This window comes from Salvelinus alpinus, chromosome 8, assembly GCF_045679555.1.
Source record: "Salvelinus alpinus chromosome 8, SLU_Salpinus.1, whole genome shotgun sequence".
Taxonomy (NCBI): domain Eukaryota; kingdom Metazoa; phylum Chordata; class Actinopteri; order Salmoniformes; family Salmonidae; genus Salvelinus; species Salvelinus alpinus.
In genome coordinates, this window is record NC_092093.1 from 40,836,845 (window position 1) to 40,857,022 (window position 20,178).

Sequence of the window (20,178 nt, forward strand, 5' to 3'; positions counted from 1 at the left end):
TAACAGTTTGGGTCTAGAGTGTCTTCCGCTTTGAAGAGGGGGATGACCGCGGCAGATTTCCAATCTTTGGGGATCTCAGACGATACGAAAGAGGTTGAAAAGGCTAGTAATAGGGGTTGCAACAATTTTGGCGGATCATTTTAAAAAGAAAGGGTCCAGATTGTCTAGCTCAGCTGATTTTTAGGGATCCAGATTATGCAGTTCTTTCAGAACATCAGCTATCTGGATATGGGTGAAGAAGAAGCAGAGGGGTTGGGCAAGTTTCTGCAGGGGGTGCTGAGATGTTGGCCAGGGTAGGGGTAGCCAGGTGGAAAGCATGGCCAGCCGTGGAAAAATGCTTATTGAAATGATCGATTATCGTAGATTTATCGGTGGTGACAGTTTCCTATCCTCAGTACAGTGGGCAGCTGGGAGGAGATGCTCTTATTCTCCACAAACTTTACAGTGTCCCAAAACTTTTTGGAATTAGTGCTACAGGATGAAAATTTCTGTTTGAAAAAGCTAGCCTTAGCTTTCCTAACTGACTGAGTATATTGGTTCCTGACTTCCCTGAAAAGTTGCATATCGCAGGGGCTATTCGATGCTAATGCAGAACGCCACAGGATGTTTTTGTGCTGGTCAAGGGCAGTCAAGTCTGGGGTGAACCAAGGGCTATATCTGTTCTTAGTTCAACATTTTTTGAATGGAGCATGCTTATTTAAGATGGAGAGGATAGCACTTTTGATGAGCAACCAGGCATCCTCTACTGATGGGATGAGGTCAACATCCTTTAAGGATACCCGGTCCAGGTCCATCAGAAAGGCCTGCTCGCAAAAGTGTTTTAGGGAGCGTTTGGCAGTGATGAGGGGTGGTCGTTTGACCGCGGACCCATTATGCACACAGGCAATGAGGCAGTGATCGCTGATATCCTGGTTGAAGACAGCAGAGGTGTATTTAGAGGGCAAATTGGTCAGGATTATATCTAAGAGGGTGCCCATGGTTACAGATTTAAGGTTGTACCTGGTAGGTTCCTTGACACACTCAAACCGGTGCGCCTGGCACCTACTACCATACTCCGTTCAAAGGCACTTAAATAATTTTTTCTTGCCCATTCGAACTCTGAATGGCACACACACACACACAATCCATGTCTCAATTGTCTCAAGGCTTAATAATTCTTCTTTAATGTATCTCCTCCCCTTCATCTACACTGACTGAAGAGAATTTAACAAGTGACATCAATAAGGGATCATAGCTTTAACCTGGTCAGTTGATGTCATGGATAGAGCAGGTTCCTAATGTTTTGTACACACAGTCTATGTCTAGGGTCCGTTGCAGCTATCAGTTTGCTTTTCGCACATTTTTAAATACAATCGCATGAAAAAGCCAATGCTGTCATTACTAAATATGTAACATGATAGGTATTGTAACATGATTTATTGAATTTTTCAGACCCAAAAAATTACAACAATATTTATAAATCAGTCGTCTTCCTCAAATGAAGGGGATGATGACAATGTATTTGAGAGGGGGTTTATTTGATTTCAATGGTCTTCAACTCGTGACAGACACTTCATTTAGGATACATGGAGTTGCCCTAAGTTAGACTGCCCCAGAGCAGGTTAGTTCTGAAGGATTCGTTACCATTAAAATGTACCTGTCTAAAAGGTGAGCCACTTTCATGGTCCCTGTTATCCCAAGTTGAACTCAGAGTTGACTAAAGTTCTCTCGCCAACTCCTCAAACCTGAATTATAGAATAGGGCTTAGGTGTCTGCAAAGGTAAGGTTGCACTTATTTCTCAAATGTTTCCTCAATGTTTTCAGCTAAGATAGTCACTCTAAACATGTTTCTGTTTAGTAAACTAAGTCCCAGTTCTGGAGGAGTGAATTTAAGGGAAGCTGAAATCTACTGGGTGAAACTTTCAGTGCATTGCATTCCAGGGTTTTTCTTTATTTTTACTATTTTCTACATTGAAGAAAAATAGTGAAGACATCAAAACTATGAAATCACACATATGGAATCATGTAGTTACCCAAAAAGTGTTAAACAACTCCAAATATATTTTATATTTGAGATTCTTTAAAGTGGTCACCCTTTGCCTTGACAGCTTTGCACACTCTTGGCATTCTCTCAACCAGCATCATGAGGTAGTCACCTGGAATGCATTTCAATTAACAGGTGTGCATTGCTAAAAGTTAATTTGTGGAATTTCTTTCCTTCTTAATGCGTTTGAACCAATCAGTTGTGTTGTGACAAGGTAGGGGTGTGTCCTGACCTTCCCTCCTGGGTGAGGATCAGAGAGCCTTGAAGTTGGCCATTTTATGACGGTCGTAAATACCTTGCAGGAACTCTCTCTCCCCCTCTGCAGAAATAGAAGTAAAAAAATCCCTTTGTTACAACAGAGAGATTTTGTAGTACTGTAACATCCAAGATTGGATAAAGAACAATATTTCTGTAATCCAAACATTTGGAATGGTCCGTGGATATAATCATGTCCAACGTTTATTGTTTGGTGATCATTAAAGACGTTATAATGGAAACATTTGTCACTAAGAGCTTTCACAGTATATATGTCAGATTTACATCTAAATGTTGTGGAACTTATATGATTGAATGTGATTTTAGCCTTCTTAATGAGAGAATGGTTTTTCATATAAAAAAGTTCTACCCAGTCAGTGACCACACCCACGTGAGCGCAGACATTATATTGGCATCATGGAAGGCCTCCTTTTGCCAGAGTGGATAAAACCCCACGTGACGAAATTCAGATTAGACCAAGCAGACTACGGTGTAAGCCGGATATTGCAAATGGTTAGACTCTACCAGACCAGTTACGTGCAGCGCGAGCGGAATACGTCACAAATGGTCAGGAACTCTCGACAAGTGAAGATAAAGACTATACATTCACAGTCTGCAGCTGTATATGTAAAATAGTATAGTAAACTCAACCGAAGAGGAGAAAAGAAGAACATTTCCCTATCAAACTACCATTGGTAGACCTTTGGAAGATTCGTTCTAACAGACACTCTGAGACCAACCTACCACAACTAAAAAGGACATGGTGACCTCTTGTGAACAACCAGACTCACACAACCAGAGAATTCTGATGAATTTCTCTCCATAGATGGACTGGTTGATTTCAACAGAAAGACGACAAGGACATCCAAGCGTAAATATGTGTTGCATTTCTAAATCCAAATGAGCGGTTGTTAGGGTGGTAAATATCCATATTTACGATGATGGTATTATTCAACTATGTACAATAGTTGAATTCCTTTGTCTCTCATTCTCCCGCTCTTTCTTTCCCCACCCCTTTTCATTGTGTACCAAGCTGTCATGTCGAGTTAGTCCACCAGGGACTTTTAATTGCATTGTAAGTAATCAACGTATAATCTATCCTGTGTGTGTGTTTACGTAATTCTGTGTGATTATTTAGTTAGTAAATAAATAATTAAGCCAATTTGTGTATCGCTGATTCATCATGGAGACTAGAGTTCATGCAGATTTGAAGTCAAACACGTTCAGAATGAGACTGATGAGATAATAATGATAATTAATGAAGACTGGTATAACGATCTATTTATATCTTTAGAGTTCATTCGGGAAACGGTAAATCATTAAACAAACTTTTCCCGTGGTGCCCCAAGATTGCTAAGAGTTAAGTGTAACATGAGTAATTTAATCATCGTAATAATTAAACATAGTTAATTGGTTTGATAAAATAATCATCATCGCATTAATGGTACCAACGACACAACGAGGAATCTAAGATAGAATGAGGCCTTTATGTTGCATTCAGCCTATATGAAATTGAAAAGCAGATTACATAATTTAAACCCAGATTATGTTATACACAATTAGAGTTGTAGACAGGAATTGTTGGTTGTGTGTGTTGCCATTTGAACAATACATAGAGGTTGCCTTCGTGTTGTTTCTCTGACAGTCAGTGTAGAGGTTAAGTACGGAATGCTACGAGCAAGGCCATGCATAGGGGCTGGCCGGCTTAGGTATTCTGAGGAATAGAAGTGTCGGGCCAAATGTACTATTTGTCTCTTGCGCCTCAGGAGCGAGTAGACTGTCAGTATTAATTTCCTGAGCAGGACATAGGGCCAGCCGATTTAAATTTGAGTAGATATGTCATCTTAACCGAAGCAGGTAATTATCTCTCCATCCCTCGTGTTTCGGTAGCGCGAGTAGAAAAACTGTATTTACATGACAGAGGAACTCTGGCTAGAAGGCCAGCATCCCGGAGTCGCCGCTTCACTGTTGACGTTGAGAATGGCGTTTTGTGGGTACTATTTAATGAAGCTGCCAGTTGAGGCCTTGCGAGGTGTCGGTTTCTCAAACTAAACACTCTAATGTACTTGTCCTCTTGCTCAGTTGTGCACCGGGGCCTCCCACTCCTCTTTCTATTCTGGTTAGAGCCAGTTTGCGCTGTTCTGTGAAGGTAGTACACAGCGTTGTACGAGATCTTCAGTTTGTATGAGATATTCAGTTTGTTGGCAATTTCTCGCATGGAATAGCCTTAATTTCTCAGAACAAGAATAGACTGATGAGTTTCAGAAGAAAGTTCTTTATTTCTGGCCATTTTGAGCCTGTAATCAAACCCACAAATGCTGATGCTCCAGATACTCAACTAGCCTAAAGAAGGCCAGTTTTATTGCTTCTTTAATCAGACAACAGTTTTCAGCTGTGCTAACATAATTGCAAAAGGGTTTTCTCATGATCAATTGGCCTTTTAAAATTATAAACTAACACAACGTGCAATTGGAACACAGGTGTGATGGTTGCTGATAATGGGCCTTTGTACGCCTATGTAGATATTCCATTAAAATCAGCCGTTTCCAGCTACAAGTCATTAACAACATTAACAGTGTCTACATCAATTTTATGTTATTTTAATGGACAAAAAAAATTGCTTTTCTTTCAAAAACAAGGACATTTCTAAGTGACCCCAAACTTTTGAACAGTTGTGTGTGTTTATAATATATATACACTGCTCAAAAAAATAAAGGGAACACTTAAACAACACAATGTAACTCCAAGTCAATCACACTTCTGTGAAATCAAACTGTCCACTTAGGAAGCAACACTGATTGACAATAAATGTCACATGCTGTTGTGCAAATGGAATAGACAAAAGGTGGAAATTATAGGCAATTAGCAAGACACCCCCAAAAAAGGAGTGATTCTGCAGGTGGTGACCACAGACCACTTCTCAGTTCCTATGCTTCCTGGCTGATGTTTTGGTCACTTTTGAATGCTGGCGGTGCTCTCACTCTAGTGGTAGCATGAGACGGAGTCTACAACCCACACAAGTGGCTCAGGTAGTGCAGTTCATCCAGGATGGCACATCAATGCGAGCTGTGGCCAAAAGGTTTGCTGTGTCTGTCAGCGTAGTGTCCAGAGCATGGAGGCGCTACCAGGAGACAGGCCAGTACATCAGGAGACGTGGAGGAGGCCGTAGGAGGGCAACAACCCAGCAGCAGGACCGCTACCTCCGCCTTTGTGCAAGGAGGTGCACTGCCAGAGCCCTGCAAAATGACCTCCAGCAGGCCACAAATGTGCATGTGTCAGCATATGGTCTCACAAGGGGTCTGAGGATCTCATCTCGGTACCTAATGGCAGTCAGGCTACCTCTGGCGAGCACATGGAGGGCTGTGCGGCCCCACAAAGAAATGCCACCCCACACCATGACTGACCCATCGCCAAACCGGTCATGCTGGAGGATGTTGCAGGCAGCAGAACGTTCTCCACGGCGTCTCCAGACTCTGTCACGTCTGTCACATGTGCTCAGTGTGAACCTGCTTTCATCTGTGAAGAGCACAGGGCGCCAGTGGCGAATTTGCCAATCTTGGTGTTCTCTGGCAAATGCCAAACGTCCTGCACGGTGTTGGGCTGTAAGCACAACCCCCACCTGTGGACGTCGGGCCCTCATACCACCCTCATGGAGTCTGTTTCTGACCGTTTGAGCAGACACATGCACATTTGTGGCCTGCTGGAGGTCATTTTGCAGGGCGCTGGCAGTGCTCCTCCTTGCAAAAAGGCGGAGGTAGCGGTCCTGCTGCTGGGTTGTTTCCCTCCTCCATGTCTCCTGATGTACTGGCCTGTCTCCTGGTAGCGCCTCCATGCTCTGGACACTACGCTGACAGACACAGCAAACCTTTTTGCCACAGCTCGCATTGATGTGCCATCCTGGATGAACTGCACTACCTGAGCCACTTGTGTGGGTTGTAGACTCCGTCTCATGCTACCACTAGAGTGAGAGCACCGCCAGCATTCAAAAGTGACCAAAACATCAGCCAGGAAGCATAGGAACTGAGAAGTGGTCTGTGGTCACCACCTGCAGAATCACTCCTTTTTTGGGGGTGTCTTGCTAATTGCCTATAATTTCCACCTTTTGTCTATTCCATTTGCACAACAGCATGTGACATTTATTGTCAATCAGTGTTGCTTCCTAAGTGGACAGTTTGATTTCACAGAAGTGTGATTGACTTGGAGTTACATTGTGTTGTTTAAGTGTTCCCTTTATTTTTTTTGAGCAGTGTATATATATACATACACACACACACACACACACACACACACACACACACACATATACACCTAAGCTCTAATATGTAGACGTGTTTAGAATTAATCCTCACTTTAGAAAGTGCTGTCCATTTCGTTGTTAGGCTTTGAAACAACATCCACAACGACCATGTTTTCCACTCAGTTTCAACCTGTTGAACTTCTTTCTTCACATGATCATCACAGTGAGGTGAGTTTAAAAAGCAATATACTGGTTTGATGTGATTTTAGATTGCATTTGCATTGACGTCAGTGGTTAGAGCAGGCCTGGGCAAATATTTTCCATGGAGGGCCATATTAGAATATATTTTGCCATTGTGAGCCAGAATCAAATTATAGGAGTGTACATCATGTGTATGACTGTGTTGACAGATATATCTACTGTAAATCATGTCCAGATATGCTACTTATTTTACTGTTTTAACATGCACAGAAATAAACCACACCCATGTTCTCCTTTTGGTAGGTATTTTCATTATTAAACATGCAATGAACTACACAGAAGGAAAAGTACACTGTGAATTCAGCACCAATGACAGAACTCTTGTTAACGGGTATGCACAAAAACACAAAGAGCTCAACATTCAACAGTGAATTCTCTGATGGGCATAGACTTGCGCATTGAAGCAAGGTATAGTTTGACGTCGCTATGCGCAGGATAGCTGATAGTCAGTAAGAGATGATCTATGCCTTGTCTTGTTATATTTCATAATTTAAAATGTCTGTTCACATATATTAGGTTGACCCAAACAGTACAAAAATCTTCTGAGCATGATTCCTAATCTTTGGAAAGTTTTGTTCATCGAGAGATGCATAGAACCTCGTCAGTGACATTGTTTTGAATAGTTCTCAAATCACTGCATCAGACCTTCCACATTGAAGGTGAAAGGAGAGGAAACCAACAGCATGTCAACACTTTGAAATACTAAAAACGACAAGAAAAAACTCACTGTTCAAAGCACGCAGCAGTGATGTATACTTCTCCCGCTGGTCATCTGATAGGGAACAGACTAGTAGTGCCGGAAGGTGGGGGAGATTGTTGGCTTCTACTTGGAGGGTCAGGAGGAGTAATTTCCCCTTGAAGGCTTTGACAAAGCTGTACATCTGATGTGCAAAAAGGCCCTTCCCTTGTAGATTTAAATTCAGTAAATTCATGAGGGCCATGATGTCTATGGGGAAGGCAAAATCAGACAACCATTCTTTATCTTGCAGTTGAGGGATATCCACGTTTTCATTTCACTTGCAAAAACGCAGCAATTTCCGACTTCAGGTTCCACACCCTTTTATGCACCTTCCCCAAACTCCGCCATTTCAAGTTTGTGTGGTAGGGGAGATCTGCATGACCCGACTCTGTCTCTTCCAACAGTGAGACAAACTGCCTGTGGTTTAATTAAAGATTCTGCTCTTATGCTCTTAAGTATACCACTTTAGTGAATGTATCCAGAACATGGCTCATTTACAGAGCACCTCCTGATGAATAATGCAATGCAGGAAAATAATTCTGATCTGGGTTCAGCTCAGCTACTTGATTACATATCCTTTTCAAAAGGCCAACATTTTATCCTGTCAAGTTTGGGCACCGATCAGTGGTCACACTGGATAACTTTTCAAAACTCAGTCCCAGCTTTGCCACACACTTACTAACCTCCTCCAATAAATATTTCCCTGTGGTTGTGCTCTTCATTGACTGCACTGAAGCAAGCTCCGATGTAATTTCAAAGTCTGGGGTTATGCCTCCTTTACCCTGTCTTTCAACTGCTGTTCCATATTCTCTGCGATATCCTCAACACGCCGTGTCACTGTTCATCTTCACAAGGAAACATTTTCAAACAGCTCCTTCTTGTCGGGGCAAAGTATTGCTGCAGGGTCAATTAAATATTCTTTAATGAATTCACCCTCAGCGAATGGCTTGCTATGTTTAGCAATATTGTGGGACAGTACATAGCTAGCTTTCGCAATTCCGTTGTTTGCTGAAAGCAGTTTCGAAAAAAGTCCTTGCTACTTTTGCAACTGAGAAAGCAACTCTTTCGATGCACTTGCCCTCTGCTCAGAAGACATATTCCTATATTTCTCTGCACGATTTGTCTGGAAGTGTCGGGACAAGTTGTAGTCTTTCAAGACAGCGATGCTCTGTTTGCAATAAAGACATATTTCGATGTCCACTCTTGCTGGAATACCCTACATTCATTGTCTACTTTGCTTTTCTTTGAAAAACACATTTTTGCACAATTTCTAGCTAGCTAGTTTTTGTAACTGTGACGTGTGTCTCAGCCTGTCAGTCACTGTCTGTCCTCGTGCAGTTATTTATAAGTGCCTTCAAAATAAATGTCACAAGCGGTGGGAGTTAAATCATTACACAAAGGCGAGTATTTATTGGGCTTTTAATTTGAATAAGAAATACATTTTTCAAAACTTTACTATCGCAAATTCTTGATGTGATCTGAGCATGATTCCGCGGGCCATACTGAAATCAGGTCGCCAGCCGCAAACTAAGATTGAATCCTACTACGCCGGGTCTGACGCTTGTTAGATGTGGCAGGGCTTGCAAACTATAATGGATTACAAAGGGAAACCCAGCCGCGAGCTGCCCAATGACAAAAGCCTACCAGATGAGCTAGATTCCTATGGTCGCTTTGAGGCAAGCAACACTGAACCATGCATGACAGCACCTCCGTAGCCAATGTGAGTAAGACCTTAAAACAGGTTAGCATTCACAAGGCCAAACATATTACCAGGACATGTACTCCGAGCATGCGCTGACCAGCTGGTAAGTGCCTTCACTGAAATGTTCAACATCTCCTTGACCCAGACTGTAATACCTTTCAAGCAGACCACCATAGTCCCTGTGCCTATGAACGCCAAGGTAACCTGTCTAAATGACTACTGCCCTGTAGCACTCACATCTGTAGCCATGAAATGCCTTGCAACACCATCATCCCAGACACATTACAATTTGCCTACCACCAACAGATCCATAGATGACGCAATCTCTATTGCACTGCCCTTTCCCACCTGGACAAGAGGAACACCTACGTGAGAATGCTTTTCATTGACTACAGCTCAACACCATAGTGCCCTCAAAGCTCATCACTAAGCTCAGGACCCTAGGACTGAAAACCTCCCTCTGCAACTGGATCCTGGACTTCCTGATGGACTGCCATCAGATGGTGAGGGTAAGCATTAACACATCTGCCACACTGACCCTCAACACAGGGGGGTCCCCTCCTGTACTTTGTTAACCCACAACTGCATAGCCGCGCACGACTCCAACATCAATAAGTTTGCTGACGACACACTGGTGGTTGGCCTGATCACCGACGACGATGAGACAACCTATAGGGAGGAGGTCAGTAACTGTGGCAGTGTGGTGCCAGGACAACAACCTCTCCTTCAACGTCAGCAAGACAAAGGAGCTGATCGTGGACTACAGGAAATGGAGGGCCGAGCATGCCCCCATCCACATCGATGGGTCTGTAGTGGAGTGGGTCGAGAGCTTCAAGTTCCTCGGTGTCTATATCACAAAGGAATGATCATGGTCCCCACACACAGCTGCACCATTGAGAGCATCTTGACTGACTGCAACACTGCTTGGTATGGCAACTGCTTGGCATCCGACCACAAGGCGATACAGAGGGTAGTACATATAGCCCAGTTCATCACTGGAGCCGAGCTCCCTGCAATCCAGGACTTCTATACCAGGCGGTGTCAATGGAAGGCCCTACCGAAGTCAGACTATTCTCTCTGCTACCGCACGGCAAGAGGTATCGATTCAGAAAGTCTGGAACCAGCAGGACCCTGAAAAGCTTCTACCACCAAGCCATAAGAATGCTAAATAGTTAACCAATAGCTACCCAGACTATCTGCATTGACCCTACTGCACAAACTCTTTTGACTCACACACACCCACACACCAATAACACACGCACATTGACGCCAAACACATTCACAAACACACTTTCCATATACACTGCTGCTACTGTTTACTATCTATCCTGTTGCTTAGTCACTCTATCCCTACCGATATGTACATATCTCCCTCAATTACCTCGTACCCCTGCACGTCGACTCGGTACTGGTACCCAGTGTATATAACCAAGTTATCGTTACTCATTGTTTATTTATACCTTGTGTTATTATCTTTCAATAACTTCAGTTGTTTTCTCCTCTCTAGATTGTTGGGAAGGGCCCGTAAGTAAGCCTTTCACTGTTAAGTCTACCCTAGAGTTTCCAATAGATGGAAATTGCCCGACTTTTGGGTCAATGAAAAACTGATCAAACTTTTGCTGGCTAAAATGACCAGGATACATTTTTTAAATACCAGTCAATGGAAATACATTTGACCATCATGCTTATTGGTCTACAGGTAAATTAGCGTAATTGAGTGAAATTCAATTGGCCTGTGTGTATTTTCATTAGTCATCATACATCTTACTTATCCAACACAACTACCACATGCACACAGCATATTTTGAGCAGGATTTCTCCTCAGGCATGTCTTACCTTGGTTCAAAGTAGCCTACAGGCAAGCTTACAATTTATTCTACCATTTTTACCATTCTGCATGCCAGTTACTATTTTCATTTCGTGGAACAGTTTCACTTCAATAATAACGTTTTTGTTTCTCAAAATCAATGTCATGCAGTTAATCATAAAAATCTGAATTAAAATGATAAAAATCTAAAAGTTAAAAGTCAACTAACGCAAGATCACCAGCCTCTGCCATATGGACACATTGATACTCCGTGAACCGTTGGCGGCTAAAGTAATGAGCACATGGAACTCATTGCCTATAGTCCAATGCAGCAGTAGGCCTATAACTTCCATTGCTCTTTCACACCGAGAATAGGTGATTATCGAGGATTTTTTTTATTTTCTCCAAATAGCTTACTGTGAGGAACTATAGTTTTAATATATTAGCATTCGCAATGGATGTAAAACAAAAACACTTTGCTACAGTTCCCAGAGCAGGCCAGGTACTTCGATGCGTGCGCTCCCTCAACGTTATCAGGACAGAGAAACCAGACATGCTCACATGGAACACTTCAAACAAAAGACAATGAAAAAAATTGAAAAATCTCGTAAATTATGGTTATGAAATAAACCAAAACTTGATTCTCACAAGTGTAGCAGGTTGTGAAATCTGCAAATAATGTTCCCACTCCGGGAATTACAAAGGTAAATGACTAATAAATGCATTAACAGAAATTATTGTAACCAAATGATGGGGATTAACGGTATTGATTAAAGAAAAAAATCTAAGGGCAAACCATTCACACAATGAAACAATTAATGAGCAAGAACTGGCGGGAGACAGCTGAGCCATTCTGGAGAGACTTGCCTATATCTTCGCGACACACCTCTCCCCTTCTTCTCAACATTTTAAACTATAGTAACATCTTTACACATATTTTAGATGCTTTTCACTGACAGCAGTAACTCAATAATCAGCTAGGCCTATTGCCACGCACGCTGACCAAACTGCGGGCTTCCCAAACGAGCATGTGATTTGAAACAATCCACAGCTATTTCTTTTAAAGAAGCTAATGATCTTCCATTCCTCTGTGGCCAAGTCATGCTCTCTGCTGAAGAATTTATGATTTGAATTATTTCTGAATAATTTTGGCAAATTTATTTCGATTTACTTCCCTATTGGACCCACCGCTGGTGCCATTTCCCTCTTGTGTTACTGGTTTTCATATCAACTTTCTTTTGTTGTCCAGAAGCCAAAGGCACAATCCTAGTCATATTAGCAACCCATCCTAGTTGTTGCATCTTTAGATCTCTAAGTTTCTAACATATGGGACTGATATCAGGTGTGCTGTTTAGTATGGTATTTTCCTGCGAATTGCATTTTGGCAAATGTTTGGAAATTACGTTTTATTGGCTGCTTTATTACATGAGTTAAGATCCATTACCATAATCTAAATGTGATTTCTGTCATTCTGAGCACAGTGGGTGGACTCCCTAACCCTTTTCCTAATAGGTTATGCAACCAATGTAAACTCAGAAAAAAAAAGAAATGTCCCTTTTTCAGGACCTGTCTTTCAAAGATAATTCGTAAAAATCCAAATAACTTCACAGATCTTCATTGTAAAGAGTTTAAACACTGTTTCCCATGCTTGTTTGATGAACCATAAACAATGAATGAACATGCATCCGTGGAACGGTCGTTAAGACACTAACAGCTTACAGACGGTAGGAAATTAAGGTCACAGTTATGAAAACTTAGAGGACACTAAAGAGGCCTTTCTACGGACTCTGGAAAACACCAAAAGAAAGATGCCCAGGGTCCCTCTGCGTGAACGTGCTTTGGGCATGCTGCAAGTAGGCATGAGGACTGCAGATGTGGCCAGGGCAATAAATTGCAATGTTCATACTGTGAGATGCCTAAGACAGCACAACAGGGAGACAGGACGGACAGCTGATCGTCCTCGCAGTGCCAGACCACGTGTAACAACACCTGCACAGGATCGGTACATCGAACATCACACCTGCGGGACAGGTACAGGATGGCAACAACAGCCCAAGTTACACCAGGAACGCACAATCCCTCCATCAGAGCTCAGACTGTACGCAATAGGCTGAGAGAGGCTGGACTGAGGGCTTGTAGGCCTGTTGTATGGCAGGTCCTCACCGGCAACAACGTCGCCTATGGGCACTAACCCACCGTCGCTGAACCAGACAGGGCTGGCAAAAAGTGCTCTTCACTGACGAGTCGTGGTTTTGTCTCACCAGGGATGATGGTCGGATTCGCGTTTATCGTCAAAGGAATGAGCGTTACACCGAGGCCTGTACTCTGGAGTGGGATCGATTTGGAGGTGGAGGGTCCGTCATGGTCTGGGGCGGTGTGTCACAGCATCATTGGACTGAGCTTGTTGTCATTGCAGGTAATCTCAACGCTGTGCGTTACAGGGAAGACATTCTCCTCCCTCATGTGGTACCCTTCCTGCTGGCTCATCCTGACATGACCCTCCAGCATGACAATGCCACCAGCCATACTGCTCGTTCTGTGGGTGATTTCCTGCAAGACAGGAATGTCAGTGTTCTGCCATGGCCGGCGAAGAGCCCGGATCTCAATCCCATTGAGCATGTCTGGGACCTGTTGGATCGGAGGGTGAGGGCTAGGGCCATTCCCCCCAGGAATGTCCGGGAACTTGCAGATGCCTTGGTGGAAGAGTGGGGTAACATCTCACAGCAAGAACTGGCAAATCTGGTGCAGTCCAGGAGATGCACTGCAGTACTTAATGCAGCTGGTGGCCACAGCAGATACTGACTGTTACTTTGGATTTTGACCCCCCCTTTGTTCAGGGACACATTATTCCATTTCTGTTAGTCACATGTCTGTGGAATTTGTTCAGTTTATGTCTCCGTTGTTGAATCTTGCTATGTTCACACAAATATTTACACATGTTAAGTTTGCTGAAAATAAATGCAATTGACAGTGAGAGAAAGTTTGTTTTTTGCTGTGTTTATATGGGTCTGGTAATTTTCTCAAACGGCCGGTAAATAAACATCTTCCCGGTCACATTGTTTAGCGCCATATTTTCCTAGCGGAAAATTTGATTTGAAATCAAACACACATGACAACAGGAGGAAGCAACAGTATCATTTGCAACATAATTTTTCAATATGATTCTACTAAATCAGGTAAAAACGACTGAATGAGCCCCAAAACGTGCTATGATTTATTGATTTTGATGATATTAGTGAAATCGTGAAAATGAGTTTGTCCTGGCTGTCCTTACTCTCTTTGGGCCTTTCCTCAACGGGAGGAGGTTGGGTGGGCAAGTCCTCCTTCTCTTCCCCCTCTTGCCCATCCTCCTGGACCCCACCATCAGGTCTTCTCTCCCCCTCACGCTGCGGGGCCTCCCTGGGGGAAGTCACCATTCCTGCTACAATCCTGGAAGCTACTGGGTCCTCTTCCTCCTCAGAGTTGGGGTCATGGTAAGACTAGAGGGGGGAAACAACCAACATGAGATGGTGGAGGAGAAACAAAGGCATTCTAAGTCACGTCATGTTACGTGATGAAATATAACTTATTCTATTGTCATTAGCTTGATGGTTAGTGGGTGAGTGTAACACCAACGCTACACAAATCCACTTTGGTCAGTTCTTTGCTAAACAACCATACCATGAGACATCAATGTCTTCATCACTGGAAAAGATAAATGGTTGAGATTGATAGAATTTAAAAGCTTATAAACAGGGTTGTCAAACAATTGTATTTTTTTTATACAAATTGTCACTTTAACCATCAACTCAAATGATTTTCATATTCATCATCTGAGGTTTTCGTGTTGTGCCCACCATCAGTTGAGACATGATCTTGAATACAGGGTGGGTGTCATGTTTTGGCTGATAAATGTACTAACATGGGAATACAATTGAATTGTCTACTTCCAAATGGTACCATAAAGATGGTTAGAGGTCCAGATATCAGGGAATGTTGACGAATGGGAATATCTGTTTTAAATTATACTGTCAATCCTCCATAGAAAACCTATTTAAATCATAGAAATATAGATAGTCGAATAGACATGACAATATGAGTTGACATTCAACGGTGGGTGGACCGTTGGCCATCTTTGTGGTAGTAATTAGAAGTTACAATTTCAATAGTGTACCTGATACACCGCAGTCGTCTGAAGGGATAGGTCCATTCTATTGCTATGATTGAAATGACACCCACCCTGTATTCAAGAGCATGTTGTCTCACCCGATGGCAGGCACAACACAAAAAACTTCGATGACAAAATAGGATCTAAGCTACAACATACGCAAATGAGAAGTTCGCGTTTTTAGATAGACGTTAAAGGTTAAATCAAATGACAATTCTTATGACTTAAAGATGGTTGTCACACTTTCATACTCTGTTTGTAACCCTTTACATGGTATCAAACTCAAGCGTTTATCTTTTCCAGTGATCAAGACATGGATGTCTAATGGTAAGGTATGCAAAATTAGTCATTCAGGTCCATGTTTAGGCAAAAAATTTAAAAAGTTCCATTCGGCCCACTTCTTCTATGAGCAAAACAAGTTTTGTTTAAAACAAAAGGCATGCTGTCAAAAAGAGATTGAATAGAAATGGATTAACCCCTTTGACTGGGCTGAGCGGGAGCTGACCTCCCGTAGGGGTTGGACCGCCAAGAGACCAGAGTTGGCTAATTGGGATGTAGGGTTTGCGCATAGCCTGAAGGTAGCAGTTCTCATTGCTGCTCAGTAGGCAAGCACCACGGATGTAATGATGTGAGCTTTGACTGGAAGCCAGTGGAGTGCACGGAGGAGCAACATGAGGGGTGACATGAGAGAATTTAGGAAGGCTGACACCAGATGGGCTGCAACGTTCTGGATAAGTTACATGGATTTGAAGGAACAAGTGGGAAGCCCAGCCAACAGAGACTTGCAGTAATCCAGACGGGATATGACGAGTGCCTGGAATAGGACCCGCGGCCCTTCCTGTGTGAGGCAAGGTTGTACTCTGATGTTTGCAGAGAAAAATAGGGCGTTGTCCAGAGTACAAAGAACCTTGATTTGACCCTGGGAAGGGGACACCGTGGAGTTGTCGACCGTAATGGAGAGGTCTTGGAGAGGGCAGGCCTTCCCCGGGAGGAAGAGCAGCTAAGTCTTGTCGAGGTTAAGCTTGAGGTGGTGGGCTGACACCCAAGCTGAGAAATCTGACAGGCACTGAGAGATGCGTGTCGCCACCTGGGAGTCAGAAGGGGGGAATGAGAAAAGTAGTTGAGTGTCATCCGCATAATGATAGGAGAGACCATGTGACAGAGCTGAGTGACTTGGTGTATAGAGAAAAGAGGAGAGGGCCTAAAACCAGATCAGGAGCAACCCGCCAGGTAGGATGCATTCCAAGTGCGTGGAGAGCCTGAGACGCCCAGCTCTGAGAGGGTCGAGAGGAGGATCTGGTGGTTCACAGTGTCGAATGCAGCGGATAGATCTAGGAGAATGAGAACAGAGAGAGATTCAGCTTTGGCAGAGCGGAGAGTGGTCAGGGATGAGTTGATGAGGGAAGTGAGGAATGGGAGGTCTCCAGAGATAGTCTGGAGAAGGGAAGAGGGGATGGGGTTGAGTGGACAAGTTGTCGGGCGGCTTGACATCAAGTCGCAGAATTTCATCTGGAGAGAGGGGAGAAAGAGGTCAAGGTGTAGGGTAGTTCTGTGTGAGTGGGACCAGTGGCTTTAGTAGGCTGAGTGAATGAGGATGGAATGTCGTCAACCTTTTTTTTTTTTTTTTAAGTTGACAAAGTCATCTGCAGAGAGGGAGGAGGTAGGGGGAGGAGGATTAAGGACGGAGGAGGTGTCGAATAGTTTCCCAGGGTTGGAGGCTGAGGCTTGGAATTTAGAGTGATAGAAAGCAGCTTCAGCAAAGGATACACAAGAGTAGAGTGGAAGGATGATAGGTCGTCTGGAAAGTTTAGTTTTCCTACATTTTTGCTCAGCTGCCTGCAGCCCTGTTCCGTGAGTCACTCAGCCAAAGAGCAGAAGGGGAGGGTCGAGCCGGCCGGGAGGAAAGAGGACAGTGGGAGTGAAAGGAGGTGGAAAGAGAGGAGAGAAGGGTTGAAGATGCAGAGTCAGGAGACAGGAAGGAGAAGGATTTAGTGGAAGGAAGAGAAGATAGAATAGAAGAGAGCGAAAATTGCGACGGCGTAATGAATCTATCAATATATGACATGTACAGTGCATTCGGAAAGTATTTAGACCCCTTGACTTTTTCCACATTTCATACGTTACAGCCTTACTCTAAAATGGATTTTGAAAAGTTAAAAAAACTCAAATCTACACACAAGACCCCGTAATGGCAAAGTGAACAGGTTTTTATACATTTTCGAAAATGTATAAAACATTTAAAACAGAAATACTTAATTGAAATAAGTATTCAGACCCTTTGCTGTGAGACTCATCCTCGACATGTTTCTACAACTTCATTGGAGACCAACTATGATAAATTCAATTGATTGGACATGATTTGGAAAGGCACACACCTGTCTATATAAGGTCCCACAGTTGACAGCGCATGTCAGAGCAAAAACCAAGCCACGAGGATGAAGGAATTATCCGTAGAGCCCCGAGACAGGATTGTGTCGAAGCACAGATCGGGTACCCAAAAATGTTTGCAGCATTGAAGGTCCAAGAACACAGTGGCTTCCATCATTCTTAAATGGAAGAAGTTTCAAACCACCAAGACTCTTCCTAGAGCTAGGCGCCCAGCCAAACTGAGCAATCAGGGGAGAAGGGCCTTGGACTAAGAAGGTCCTTGGACCAAGAACACAATGGTTACTCTGACAGCTCGAGAGTTCCTCTGTGGAGATGGGAGAACCTTCCAGAAAGACAACCAACTCTGCCCCACTCCACCAAGTGCCTCCTGAGTGGCGCAGCCGTCTAAGGCACTGCATCTCACATTAAGCATCTCCAATCCAAAATTTAATCTAGAATTGGCTTCCTATATCGCAACAAAGCATCCTTCACTCATGCTGCCAAACATACCCTCGTAAAACTGACCATCCTACCGATCCTCGACTTCGGTGATGTCATCTATAAAATAGCCTCCAACACTCTACTCAACAAACTGGATGCAGTCTATCACAGTGTCATCCGTTTTGTCACCAAAGCCCCATACACTACCCACCATTGCGACCTGTACGCTCTCGTTGGTTGGCCCTCGCTTCATACTCGTCGCCAAACCCACTGGCTACAGGTTATCTACAAGTCTCTGCTAGGTAAAGCCCCGCCTTATCTCAGCTCACTGGTCACCATAGCAGCACCAACTCATAGCACGCGCTCCAGCAGGTATATCTCACTGGTCACCCCCAAAGTCAATTCCTCCTTTGGTCGTCTTTCCTTCCAGTTCTCTGCTGCCAATGACTGGAACGAACTGCAAAAATCTCTGAAGCTGGAAACACTTATCTCCCTCACTAGCTTAAGCACCAGCTGTCAGAGCAGCTCACAGATTACTGCACCTGTACTTAGCCCATCTATAATTTAGCCCAAACAACTACCTCTTCCCCTACTGTATTTATTTAGCTCCTTTGCACCCCATTATTTCTATTTCTACTTTGCACATTCTTCCACTGCAAATCTACCATTCCAGTGTTTTACTTGCTATATTGTATTTACCTCACCACCATGGCCTTTTTGTGCCTTTACCTCCCTTATCTCACCTCATTTGCTCACATTGTATATAGACTTATTTTTCTACTGTATTATTGACTGTATGTTTTGTTTATTCCATGTGTAACTCTGTGTTGTTGTATGTGTCAAATTGCTATGCTTTATCTTGGCCAGGTCGCAGTTGCAAATGAGAACTTGTTCTCAACTAGCCTACCTGTTTAAATAAAGGTTAAATAAAAAATCTCAGTGCAAGAGGTGCCACTACAGTACCTAGTTCGAATCCAGGCTGCATCACATCCGGCCGAGTTTGGGAGTCCCATAGGGCGGCATACAATTGACCCAGCGTCGTCTGGGTTTGGCCGTCATTGTAAATAAGAATATATTCTTAACTGAATTGCCTAGTTAAATAAAGGTTAATAAATAAAAAAATAACCAAATCAGACCTTTATGGTAGAGTGGCCAGACAGAAGCCACTCCTCAGTAAAAGGCACATGACAGCCAGCTTGAGAAACAAGGTTCTCTGGTCTGATGAAACCAAGATTGAACTCTTTGGCCTGAATGCCAAGCGTCACGTCTGGAGGAAACCTGGCACCATCCATACAGTGAAGCATGGTTGTGGCAGCATCATGCAGTGGGGATGTTTTTCTGCAGCAGGGATTGGGAGACTAGTCAGGGAAAGATAAACAGAGCAAAGTACAGAGAGATCCTTGATGAAAACCTGCTCCAGAGCACTCAGGACCTCAGACTGGGGCTAGGTTCACCTTCCAACAGGACAATGACCCTAAACACACAGCCAAGACAACGCAGGAGTGGCTTCGGGACAAGTCTCTGAATGTCTTTGAGTGGCCCAGCCAGAGCCCGGACATGAACCCGATCTCTGGAGAGACCTGAAAATAGCTGTGCAGAGACACTCCCCATCCAACTTGACAGAGCTTGAGAGGATCTGCAGAAAAAAATGGGAGAAACTCCCCAAATATAAATACAGGTGTGCCAAGTTTGTAGCGTCATACCCAAGAAGATAATCGCTGCCAAAGGTGCTTCAACAAAGTACTAAGTAAAGGGTCAGAATACTTATGTAAATGTAATATTTCAGTTATTTTTATTTTATACATTTGCTAAAATGTATTCAAATCTGTTTTTGCATTGTCATTATGGGGTAGATTGTAGATTGAGGGTGAAAAAACAATTTAATCAATTTTAGAATACAGCTGTAACATAAAATGTGGATAAGGTCAAGGGGTCTGAATACTTACCGAATGCACTGTATATATTGCTTGTTACATCAAGGTACCTATTTGAACCTAGGGCTAGTGAAATGTGTTTATAGCTACCTTCAATTCAGGAGCATGATCATGATTCCCCTGTAGCTCTTCATCTGTAGAAAGACAAAGAAAATTTTATTGATTAGGCATTGTGCATCACCTGACAATCCAAACACTTTTCGTTCAAAAAACACCACTTCGTAGAAAAAGAAACTACTTTCCTACACACAGTATTGATAGTTAG

The 20,178-nt window shown here is 43.2% G+C and overlaps 1 protein-coding gene across 5 annotated transcripts in view; it reads right to left on the reverse strand.

Moving 5' to 3' along the window:
* The window catches only part of LOC139583131 (protein sel-1 homolog 1-like), a 54,790-nt gene that overhangs the window by 33,627 nt on the left and 985 nt on the right, over nt 1-20,178 (reverse strand). For 3 of the 5 annotated variants that reach the window (XM_071413905.1, XM_071413904.1, XM_071413907.1), the window contains exons 2-4: nt 20,004-20,047; nt 14,299-14,503; nt 2,319-2,342 (exon numbers count right to left, since the gene is read on the reverse strand). In XM_071413905.1, the coding sequence (XP_071270006.1) occupies nt 2,319-2,342; nt 14,299-14,503; nt 20,004-20,047 (273 nt within the window). The remainder of the gene's footprint in view (nt 1-2,318; nt 2,343-14,298; nt 14,504-20,003; nt 20,048-20,178) is intronic. The other 2 variants (XM_071413906.1, XM_071413908.1) reach the window with 1 other exon arrangement.